Here is a 12,762-nt window from a genome sequence, read left to right as displayed (position 1 = left end):
GGAGGAGAAAATGTCTTTAGTTAGGGTTGAGAGAGAGAAAACGTTGTATTCAGCAAGAGAAGGTGAAAATAGTGGAGATTTGTTGAAGGAAATCTTTGAAGTTCGATCTCCTTGCTGATTCTTTTTGTAAACTCTCGTTCTTATTGATTGAGTAAAGATCTCGTTCATCCTTCAATTACAATTGTTTCGTTAAATTTCAGATTAGATTTCTCATGCTAGTGTTCATATAGAAATTAGAGTTTTCTTTTTTTGCTTTGATCGAATATTTGTGCTGAATTGAGCTTGATTCTTTATGTATAGTTTATCTAACAAATATATATTATTCCACAATTAAAGTGTTTATACATGTATGTATATCTTACATAATGGTGGGAGCAGGGTGGGTATGAAAACAGCCCAAATGCTAGTGATTCAATACAACCAAACACTACCTTATTTAATGTCATATGATCTCACATGACCTTTTCCAATTTGGGCAATAAAAGCCAATAACATTAAAAAAAATTAAAAACAAATTAAATTAGATACTACGACTGATTATTTATAAGAGGTAAATTTAAACGGTAAATCTACACATTCTCACACACACCCATGTGTATGTATATTTAATGAGTAATTATTTAATCAAATTTACGGTTCGAATCCAGCAAATGTAAATAACCAGATATAGGTACTTAAAAACATGCAAGAACATGTCATAAGAAAGTTCATATAATTATTCCTTTACACATAACATTAAATACCAGGATTGATTGCTGTCACTACTTTCGTTTCGTTTCATTCAGTAAATGAACTAAACAAAGCATCCAACAATAAAAAAAAAATTAATAACAACAATAATGTTACAACAACAACAGAAAAAAAAGAAGAAAACTACTTCCTGGTGAACATACTCTTCAATTTCCCTCTCTCGAGACGTTCTAGAAGCTTCTTCGCGCCCGGGATCTCCATCTCACTCAGCTTCTTCAAGTAACCAATCGCCCCATACGAAACCATAAGCTTCTTACACTTTTTGCTCGTCGAAAGCAGCCCTAGACACAAAACCGCGTACTTCTTCGCCGAATTTTGTGGGCTCGGATCGAGCAATGCCACCAAATTCGTCACGCTCTTATCATCTTTCTTGATTTCTTTACAGTTATACGCAACGCTCATAAGACTCGCAATCGCTTGAGCCGCAACTTCCCTCACACTGTTCCCCTTCGCCTCCAGCATCCTCACGAGAAACGGGATCGCCCCAATTTCACCGATTGATTTTTTAATCTCGATTGAGTGGCCACAAATCCGACACATGGCGGATGCCGCGGCCAATTGGGCCCCACTCGAACCGGATTTCAACACGTGCACGAGCCTCGGTAGGACCCCCGCGGAGAATAAAACCTCCGTCGAGACGGACCCCACAAGATTCCTCACCGCCCCGACCGCCGATTCTTGAGGCAGCGGTCCGTCTAAGTAACATAAAAGACTCTTCAATCCACCTTCGGAAATAACCGATCTTTTTAGGTCTTCGTTGCTAGAAGTGAGATTTTGAAGACACTCGGCGGCATATTCCTTCGCCCCCAAAAGAATCCCGCAATCTAGAAGATTCACCATCACTTTCACAATACCTTCTTCGGCTAGGGTTTGCCGGACCTCCGGTACTGCCGAAATATTCTTCAGCGCGCACGCCGCCGCCGCCTGCGAGACGGAGTCGCCGGAGCGGCAGATTTCGATCAACGGACGCGCCCCCCCGTGGCCCACGATCATACGGGCGGTTTCCCCATTCATCGAGAGGCGTTGGAGTGAAATCGCCGCCCTCTCTTTACCGACAGAACTTCCCGACTCTACGAGTCGTATGAGGGGGGCGAGCACCCCCTCCGAGACGAGCCAGCTCTCGCAGCTTCCGGACTCCGCCAGCGAGCATATTAGGGTTACAGTTTTTTCCCTGATCCGCGGTGATGTGGCGGTCAGCAATTGGACGAGGGCCGATATATTGCTCCGTCCAATCACAGCCAAGACGTTCTTTTCATCCTCCTTCATAACTTCCACTAGGCTATCGAGGGCTTTGTGCTTATCCTCCAAGTGCCCGATTTGGAGGCGTGCGAGCAATTCCCGTAAATTTACGCTTTCGCCCTCGGGAAGAGATGGGAACGACACCTCGCCGAGGACGCCTGTCTTGATCAAGAGGCCGCAGTCACGTAGGTTTAAATCGAGTTTTCCGATGAGGGAATCGAGATCGCTCTGCATTCGGAGTTTTCCCTCGTACTTTTCGCTCAGACATATTTCTGAAAGCTCGATTGCTTCGTTTAGTGTGTTTGAAACAGCATGGAGCTGCTCCTTGCAAAGCGCGTTCTTCGAGAAACAAGGGTGGCTGGATAAATCCGATAATTTTGACGGGATTTTTTCTAATTTCGAAATGATCATTTTCCATCTACTAGGGAAACCCTTTACTTCTCTGGCCTTTTTCAGCGCCGTTGGAACGAGGGCTTGTGCACAAGATAGCCATTCTTCGGTTGATATGCTATCGTCCACCGCAGAATTCTGACCACCCTCTTCAACCATGATTCGAATTCAAATTATTTTATCACTCAGAACTGAAAAGGAACACAAATAAAGAAAAATCAAAACCTTAATAATCAAGAATCCCCCCAAAAAAATCTAATCTTTGACCAGTAAGATGGAACAATTTGGACAGCAAGTGGAACTAATGTTGGGGAAGAAAACATTATTCCTTGTCAGCAAAATGTTAAAAGAGAAACATTTTTGTAATAGAAAAACTAAAGCTATGTGGAGTGGTTGCAATGATCAAAGATTATACTATAAATTTATTAATTAAAAAAGGGAAAAAAAAATGCAATAAATAAATGGAGAAAGTGGGTCGAGATTAGTGACTTTCTAGAATCTTGCATGGTCATAAAATGAGAGGGCCGACAGGTAATAACAAAGCACCTAATCATAAAAAATAAAATTAAAAATTAAAAAAAAATAAAAAATAAAAAAGAAAACTCTATTATCGTACTGTCATCATAATTTATTCAAAATTTTTTTTTTTAAAAAAATACTGTAATGAATATGAGGGAGAAGTACAATGATGAGAAGATGTTAGAATGACAGTAGATGAAAGTGAAAGAAGGAACCTTCCAACAACCTAATCTACCGTCCAATAAAAGCTGATGTCAAGATTTACTTGTAATGACTAATATGCCCTAAACACAGAATTTTTGAATCAAGAAAGCATGGAAGTAAATATGTGTATTCATAGGGGTATAATTGTATCATGCATAAAAACAAAAAAGGAGGTAACTTTACTCTTCATTCATCTTGTGAGTTGCATCTTTCCTAATAATGTTTTTTTATTGGGCATTTTGATAGGGGGAAAAAGACTTTGCTTTGAAGAGAAGATAAAGAGGTCTCTATCTCCAGTTGTGTATGTATATATGTATGTATATATATGAATATTTGAATGGAGTGTATTTAAATGTTGTGAGATGGGCCAACAAAGAAGGAATAAAATCAAATAAAAACCCCAAATGATTAAAATACAAAATAATACCTCAATTTGCTCTTGTCTTTTGGCTAACATTCAAGGCACTCTCTAACACCTTTTCCTCATACACCAAAGCCCACTGCTTTCTTCTCTACTTTTTCTGTAAGCAAAAAAAAAGAAATTCATTCTCAGACAATGATTTATGTAAGGATTGACGAATTGGTGTATGTATCTTGATTTGTGATCTTAAATTAATAAAGAAAATAAATAAAAGACCAATCTTTAACTCCAGAAAGCAATCTTGCTTAACTCGTTCCATTTTAAAGAAAGAAAGGTATAAAAGTTGACAGAAACACAAAAAGAAAAAAAAAATTGATCTTTGACTTCAAAATTGAATCTTGCATCTCTAAATAAAAAACCAATCTTTAAATAAAAATTTGATCTTTGAATCTTCAAACTTGAAAAATCAAGACAAGAAAATGAAGCCCAGAACAGTGATTGAGGTTTGATCCTAGAAATCTTTCTGTTAAGCTAGAAAGGAATCAACAAAATCACATACGCAGATTCTCTCTCTCTCTCTCTCTCTCTCTAGAAAATTGACAGAAAAGAAAGAAGAGAAATTTGTTACCTTTGTGTAGCTAGCAGAGAGAGAAACAGAGGAATCCCAAAGAATAGAAATTGAGAGCAAAAATAGTAGTCAAGTTATTACACCATGAACAATTTCAAACAATTTCAAACAATTTCAAAATCTCTCTCTCTCTCTCTCTCTCTCTCTCTCTCTCTCTCTCTCTCTCCTCGTAGAAGAAAAAAATGTCAGAATTCTCTCTCTAGAAGGTACTGTGTGTAATGTATTGGCAATTAAAACGGACGTATCCAAATAGTATATGGTAAGTCAGTGGGTGCGTTTACTGTGTGTGTGTGTGTGTGTGTGTGTGAGTGTGCACGGTGGGGTTTCGAACAAAAGGGGGTGGAGCGATAATATGAGGAATCCGACGGCTGAGATTAAGGGGTTGAACAGTGTATCCGACCGTTGAGATTTGTGGTAAATTTTTGAAACTGTGCCTTCGACCATATCGAGGACGAGATGCTGACGTGGCTGGTAATGGTGCGCCACGTATGCTGTGGCTGTGGCCTGTGGGGACGACTCCCTCGCTGGCTGTGGGACTTTTTCTTACGCACGTGCGACGAGGCTGGGTTTGTCTTGGTGGCATGTGTGGTCCGAATGACATTATTGCCCCTTTTAAATTTGTAATCATTTATATTCTCTCACCCGAAAATATTATTTTGATTTAAATTTTAATTTTTTTCATTTATTATTTTTAATGGTTGATTAGTGTTAGTAGAGGGTTTCTTAGGGGAAAAAAAAATAAAAATAATAATGATAATTGAATTTTGAATTTTGAATAATAATTGTGAAATAATTTGAATGAATTGTACTAAATTTGTATTTAAATATCAAAAAACAATAAAGAAAAAGTGAGATTTTAGAATGGGGGGCAGTCGAGACAAGGCGGCGTGCTATCTATTTCATCTTCGAGAAAAGGGGGTGGGGAGAGATACGCCGTCGTTTCATATAAGAAGCAACATTTTTCCTTTTCCTGCGCTTATTATTATTATTATTATTATTATTATTATTATATAATTTACACGTCAGCTCGGTTTATTTGTCCCATGCATTTGCAATTTCCACACACTACAAACCGACTAGAAGTTTGTTTTATTTTTTTTATTTTTTTCAAATTTGAAAAATAATGGATTTTTCTATTATCAAAATTGGCCCACAATAGGTGAATTTGAATATTTGATCGTTGTAGAAATAAACTATTGTAAGGTATGTGGATCTGGATCTTATGAATGATTTTGACTTGGGACATTACCTAATTAGTAATTATTATTTTATTTCAATTTACCAAATATTATCTTATAATAAGTGGTTTTGGTAATGTTTGAAATTTTGAATATCATAGTCAACGCACAAAGGAAATTGCTAATGAACTTGCACAAAGATCCACACACCCATCACAACTCAAATAATTCATCTCTGTAAATTTTTGTTTCTATTATTCTAAAGTATTTTTGTTTTTATTATTCAAAAGTTTTTCTATACTTCCGTATCTTTCCAATAAACCAACCAAACCGTGACAAAATCAAATTTCCATACTATTCGGTATGCTTTTACGGATAGTTAAACTTCTATAAATTATGGAAAATTACGACCACCACTTGAAATAAGGTCAAATACCAACAAATCATTTTTGTTTGGGTAATTTCGAATTTTCGATCACCCACAATTAAAGGGGTTTTAAATATCCAAATATCAGGATTTAGTGGAAATCAGTCAAATGATATTAATTTAGCAAAATATTATTTAACAATATACTTGTTAACAAAAAGATTAATTACTAATAGACTTTCTTTAAAAAAAAATTTGTATGAAAAAAAACACCAATATATTTACTCAGTAACAAAAAGGTTACTAAAAGTCAAAATGATTAAAAGAAACCTTATTCAATCATGCAAGAACAATTAACACTTAATAATCACTAATCAATGACTAATCCCACAATTATCATCACGAAGCCAGAAAATCCAAGAAAATAAGTGACATCATCAGTCTGCAATCTAGCAAAATACAGTACAAATGTTTTCCTCAGAAATTTCAAACACACAATTCTACCCGAAATTTGTTACCGTTAATCACACATAAATCTAATTGACAAGAAAAAAAAAATGATAGCCACAGCTACAAAGTGTTCTCCAACACTATCTTCCTTTTCTAAGACCGATTTCTTTCACGACGAGGTGAACGGCTACGGCTGTACATTAAATAACTAATTAAATATTCAATTCAACGACAAAAAATAATTATTAAAAACAATTAGATACTAACCTGCGATATCTGTCATTGGGAGGGCTTTCTGGTCTGACATGGCGAGGGCTCTCTCTTCGCTCGGATCTTGGATTAGGTACAGAACCATGCCCATAATCAGGGCTACCCCTATCCCTAGTGTATGGACTTGGTGAACGTTTTCGACTGTAGCTTCTTCCATCGGGGGAAGATTCTCTTCCTCTTCTAACAGGGCTGCTCCCGTTTCTCTTCTCATCATCGTCTCGTATTGCGTACTCCACCGATATTACTCGGTCCATAAACTTACTGCATCAAAGAATATAATATATTATATATAGTATTCAATACAATCCAAGTATTTACTAAAAGAAGAAACTACTTGGTAATATAAATATGACAAACCTCATGTTGGATTCTTCTAAAGCACGGGTGGCATCTTCCTGCAACTCGTATTGCACAAATGCGAAATTCCTTCTGATCCTGACATTTGATACCTTCCCGTATTGTTCGAAATGCTTTTCAATGTCTCTGGTCCTTGTGTTGACAGGGTCGAAGTTGATAACAAACAGGGTTTTTGACGGTTTTGTGTTGCCGGAAGATTTTGTAGAGCTATCAGGCCTTCTGCCACCTCGTTCTTGCTGCAGATCAAACTCAATTAGGTTAATTTTGGAATTAAATAAAATAAATGAGCATTAAATAATAGGAATATATTGTAAGTACCTTAGTCCACTCTATACGTAATCGGCGTCCCTTTTTACCAAACTCTATCCTATCGAGCTTCCGAATTGCATCCTCTGCATCACGCTCATCTTCCATATATACGAACGCGAAGCCTATCAAGCCAAAAATGTTAAAGAGCCAAGCCAGATAGCTTCAGAAGGGCAAGAGATAGATATTATATTGACATTTAAATACCACACTGTATGACTAGACCACAGTTATCACTCAAACCCCTGCAATTCAGAGGGAGAGAAAAGGGAAAATCTTTATGAAAAAAAACACAACACCTGCCACTGGATCCGGAATGAACATGATATCTATGTTGAAACATGTCGGAAATTGAAGACTGTGCAAAGTCATGAGGAATGCAAAAGGCAATGGTCTGAGGAATGTGTAAGATGGTGGGACCATGGCAGATCATATTGGTTCTTTCGAACAAACACAAGAACATGTATCTTGGGCACAAGCCAGTAAAATAAACGCAGAGAACCATCCATCGAGGAAGATCATGGAATATCCAAGTAATCCTGCGCCAAAGAAACTATTGAGCTTGGGGGTTTCACTACAGCAATAACGCACGCGATTTTTCTGGGAAATAACATGTACAGAGATTTTGTTAACAACATATTTATCTTTCTAATACACTCAAAGGCTTCCTACAAAAAGCCAAGAAAGTGTTGTGTGCTCAAAACCCACTAATATTATTAGTCTGCATCAGGCATATACTTTTCTTGAGCACGGAAACAGATGAATTTCAACCTCTCCCATCCACACTGCAGGGTTCTAAAATGTTTGGATAGAGCAGTCCATTTCAGCGAACCAATTTTAGCCCCACAAACTCAGCATTCGGTCCAAATGATGGAGTTATAAGACCCTGATCGGGCATTCATAAAAACTCGATTCCATATCATGAACTAACCTATAACAAGCAAGCCGTTTTCCCCATTGTTTTTTCTCATTTGATAATTTACAGGAAATCAAGACCAAATAAAGATACAGGGTTCAATCAAATAGCAAAATATGATTCGTTCAGGGTGTCATAGTAGATAGTTACAAAAACCGAAGAAAACAAAATGCAACCTTACCAGATTTCAGATCCACCCTTTCCACCTTTCCATATCTTCTGAAAAGGCGTTCAATCTCAGATTGACGAGCATCAAACTCCAGATTCCCGCAAAATATAGGCCTCATGATCCTCAAAGCTTCCTGCAAAAAAATCAGATTCTTCATCATCTAATATGTCAAACTATGTAGGTAATCTTGAATACAAATAGCATGAACTTCAGCAACAAAAGGATCTGGATAACTCAAGCTTCGCAACTAAGGATTAAATGCATGATAAACAGTTCCTCAAAATGTCAAAAGAAAGGATAAATTCCTGTTTTTTCACATAAGAAATGCCAAGACTAAATCTTTAGATGAGTTTTACATTCATTCCCTTCCAATAAATGAAAAAACAAAATTTGATGTTTCGTAAAGCAACGAAAATACCAGAATTGAACTTCGAAAACCTTCACTCCAAATTTGAGTATGATACTATGTATCATACATTGTCCGCGTTATATGTATACTTCTCGCGATTCATAAATATATAGCAGATAGAACACAATTTGAAAAAAAAAATTAACAAATAAACAACAGAGTCCCCGAGCACAGAATTCTAGTTCCGAAACTGCAATTGGCAGCTGAAAATCAAAATATGCATAGCACAACCCTAATTCATAGATCTGTTGAAAGCAACAAGCATATATACCTGAATACCTACCTAACACAAAAGATCTCAGGAATTCCAATGCAATATATCTGAAACCCTAACCAGTGAGAGAAAAATAAATAAAATCAGATCTACAAATATCTACGTCTAAAAATTACATAAAAGAGTACATAAATACAGGTTGCGCGATAATTCACAAATATAACGAAAAAAAGCGACAGGAAATCACCTCTTCGAGCTTTCTCTGGAACGAATTGGTGTGTAGAGAGAAACCCTTGAATTTGGGAAGACGACTGAAATTTCGAAGTTGAAGGTGAACCAGAGTTTTTATAATGGGCTTGTATTTGGGCCGTCTAGTTCGGGCTATACCAATAGCTATACGGGCCGTAAAAAGCCCTTTATTTTTAAGTTATCATAAGTAAATAAATAAAATAAATCAATCTATATTATATATAAAACTAAGATACACAATCAAAGTTTTCTAATTGAGGAGATTGAGTCCACAATATTTTATAAATTTCAAAATAACCCCACTTACCATATTCACCCATATTACTAATGAATTAATTTCACATTATTGGTTTTTAATTTTTTATCTCTCCTACATGTCAAAATGGTGTCTTTTTATTGGTTATTGATTTTCCTTTTTAATCCATTGCTTCATATTAAAAAACGTAAATATATAAATGGACATTCCACTTAATTTAGGTTAATTAAATTTTATGCACAATATTATATTAATTGCCAAAAAAACCCAATTTTCAAATTTCATCTATCCTACATGGCAAAATAGTGTCTTTTTATTGGTTAATGAGTTTTTTTTTATTATAATATTTTCATTAAAAAAATCGTGGGACTGAAATGCAATTATGTTCCACCACATATATCACATATTATTATTAATTTCAAAATAACCCAACTTACCATATTCACCCATATTACTAATGAATTAATTTCACAATAATGATTTTTAAATTTTATCTCTCCTACATGTCAAAATGGTGTCTTTTTATTGGTTATTGATTTTCCTTTTTAATCCATTGCTTCATATTAAAAAACGTAAATATATAAATGGACATTCCACTTAATTTGGGTTATTTAAATTTTATGCACAATATTATATTAATCGCCAAAAAAACCCAATTTTCAAATTTCATCTATCCTACATGGCAAAATAGTGTCTTTTTATTAGTTAATGAGTTTTTTATTATTATAATATTTTCATTAAAAAAATCGTGGGACTGAAATGCAAGTATGTTCCACCACATATATCACATATTATTATTAATTTCAAAATAACCCAACTTACCATAGTCACCCATAGTATTAATGAATTAATTTCACAATAATGATTTTTAAATTTTATCTCTCCTACATGTCAAAATGGTGTCTTTTTATTGGTTATTGATTTTCCTTTGTAATCCATTGCTTCATATTAAAAAACGTAAATATATAAATGGACATTCCACTTAATTTGGGTTAATTAAATTTTATGCACAATATTATATTAATTGCCAATAAAACCCAATTTTCAAATTTCATCTATCCTACGTGGCAAAATAGTGTCTTTTTATTGGTTAATGAGTTTCTTTTTATTATAATATTTTCATTAAAAAAATCGTGGGACTGAAATGCAATTATGTTCCACCACATATATCACATATTATTATTAATTTCAAAATAATCCAACTTACCATAGTCACCCATATTATTAATGAATTAATTTCACAATAATGATTTTTAAATTTTATTTCTCCTACATGTTTATTTTTAAAGTAGTATAGATAAAATAGGTAATTACATCAATTTATATTAATTACTTTTTTTGTTACCTTTTTTATATTCCCTAACTCTACTATAAATTAACATTCAACATGATGTACATTCTTCAACTTTTCCACATACTTTTTTTTTCTGTTTCGGAGATATGGAGAGAATTCTTGAAAAAGAATTGCATTGGTATCACCTACATGCAATGGTATATTCATCATAGTCTCTTTTTTAGTGTAACAATGAATTATTGTTTTATTTTGTATCTGATTTCTTCATTCAATTTTATATGTAGCCTTTAAAGAATGCTTTTGTTGAGGCTTCTCGGTTGACCGGATTGTCTACTATCAATATTCGATACGAGGAGGGAAATCATTTTCAAGTTGTGGTATCTTCGCGCCAAAAACATGGAAAAATGTATATGTTGTTGACTAAGGGTTGGACAGAGTTTTGTTACGCACATAACATGGTTTGCGGCAACACGTATTCTTTTTTTTTTAACCAATGGGATGATGTACTTGAGGTGTGGCACGGCCCAGCCTTTCCAACGATATGATATGTCTTCGCCCTCCTTAAAGTTTTATTATTAATAATATGAGTTGCATCGATTTATAAATAATTTCCACTTTTTTAGTGTTTTATTTATCATGTTGAAAGAGCATTGTATACCATTAACATAATTGTGCGCATCCACACGAAAACGAATACCCATAAGATAATTAAATAAATATGTAGAAACGAGAAAACAATTATAATATATTACAAAAATAGTCACAATATATATCACGTATTTTTAAATAAAAGAATCCGTTAAATCAATAGAATCAATATACATATTTAAACAATAGATTCCGTTATTTTTATAAGCAATTTTAAATGTTCAAAAAGCATAACCATTATATATAATAGTGTGTAATTAACATGTTTGAAATTTATATTGTTTTTTCCCTAATCCGTTATATATATATATATATATATATATATATATATATATATATATATATATATATATATATATATATATATATATATATATATATATATATATATATATATATATATATATATATATATATATATATATATATATATATATATATATATATATATAATATGTATACTCTTCTATATAGATATAGATATAGATATATAAAATCAATAAAATATGTATACTTATTTTAACAATAGAATCCGTGTATAATATATTTAATTTTTATGGATATATTCAAACAATATAGATTTTATTTCCTTTATACTAATTAATATCGATTTAATCTTTCATATTTATGTAGGTTATCTATAATTAATATAAATTAGGCATATAAATATGTTCCTAATCGAAAATTATGCAGCTTATTTATAGGAAATTGCTTATGGATAGTTCATTACATGTAATATGAATAGTTATTAACTATAATTTACTCTAATTATAGAACTATTAATTAGTTATATTCCATTTACTATTATGATTTACGAAATAATATAATTCGTATACACAATATATATATATATATATATATATATATATATATATATATATATATATATATATATATATATATATATATATATATATATATATATATAAACCGTAACAATAGAAACATGCTTTTTTTATGAAGATGTAATTTTTTATATTTATGTAGGTGATCTAAATTTAATATAGATTAGGCATATAAATATATGCCTAATCGTAATTTATGCATTTTATTTATAAGAAATTGCTTAATTTTAGTTAATTACATGGAATATGAATATTTATTAACCATAATTTACTCTAATTTCGGTACTATTAAATATAATTGTATTTTATTTACTATAATTACGGAACTAAAATTTAGGAATTATAATTTTACTTCCATGATTGTATTTCATTTACTATGATTTAGGAATTATTAAATATCATTATATTATATATACACGGTTCATTTCATTGTTATTCTAAACTGCAGGATAATATTGTTCTCTCAATACTTCATCAGCCGACCATCGTTCTCTTTTTGTGAATCGTGAGTATAATATTATTTTAGAATAATCTTTTACGTTTTTTTTTTCTTTCACGATACCCGAGCATATGAATTAATGTAACTTTATCATATAGATTATATATTATACTTTATGCATATTTTGGAATATATATAATTCAAGAGTTGTTATCGTATATTCATCTTTTATTGTTTGATTTAATTCACTAACAAATTTTTGATTACGTGTATTAAACACATATAGATGTCAAGGCAAGTAGAT

General features: G+C 32.9%; 2 protein-coding genes across 10 annotated transcripts; both read right to left on the bottom strand.

Moving 5' to 3' along the window:
- Positions 1-693: 693 nt before the first annotated feature.
- Positions 694-4,502, bottom strand: LOC105963755 (ARM repeat superfamily protein). The gene is made up of 3 exons (XM_012988205.2): positions 4,092-4,502; positions 3,530-3,623; positions 694-2,570 (listed from the first exon to the last, which is right to left on the bottom strand). The coding sequence occupies exon 3, from the start codon at positions 2,536-2,538 to the stop codon at positions 874-876; it is 1,665 nt and encodes a 554-aa protein (XP_012843659.2). The 5' UTR covers positions 2,539-2,570; positions 3,530-3,623; positions 4,092-4,502; the 3' UTR covers positions 694-873.
- A 1,487-nt stretch (positions 4,503-5,989) lies between these two features.
- Positions 5,990-9,080, bottom strand: LOC105963753 (serine/arginine-rich splicing factor RS40-like). Of its 9 annotated transcripts, none has more exons than XM_088814052.1 (8): positions 8,975-9,043; positions 8,797-8,842; positions 7,958-8,237; positions 7,319-7,869; positions 7,032-7,144; positions 6,714-6,949; positions 6,354-6,617; positions 5,990-6,279 (listed from the first exon to the last, which is right to left on the bottom strand). In XM_088814052.1, the coding sequence occupies exons 4-8, from the start codon at positions 7,440-7,442 to the stop codon at positions 6,240-6,242; spliced, it is 777 nt and encodes a 258-aa protein (XP_088670178.1). In that variant the 5' UTR covers positions 7,443-7,869; positions 7,958-8,237; positions 8,797-8,842; positions 8,975-9,043; the 3' UTR covers positions 5,990-6,239. The 9 variants fall into 9 exon arrangements, with proteins under 9 accessions (XP_088670178.1, XP_012843655.2, XP_088670182.1 ...); XM_012988201.2 differs by having other exon boundaries at positions 7,319-7,558; positions 8,117-8,237; XM_088814056.1 differs by having other exon boundaries at positions 7,319-7,558; positions 8,117-8,237; positions 8,797-8,834; positions 8,975-9,022.
- Positions 9,081-12,762: the final 3,682 nt, after the last annotated feature.

The sequence above is a fragment of the Erythranthe guttata genome, chromosome 2 (genome assembly GCF_056151865.1).
Source record: "Erythranthe guttata isolate IM_541 chromosome 2, IM_541, whole genome shotgun sequence".
In the NCBI taxonomy this organism is placed as follows: Eukaryota; Viridiplantae; Streptophyta; class Magnoliopsida; order Lamiales; family Phrymaceae; genus Erythranthe; species Erythranthe guttata.
Note: the sequence above shows the minus strand (reverse complement) of the source record. Positions and strands in the feature narration are given on the sequence as shown.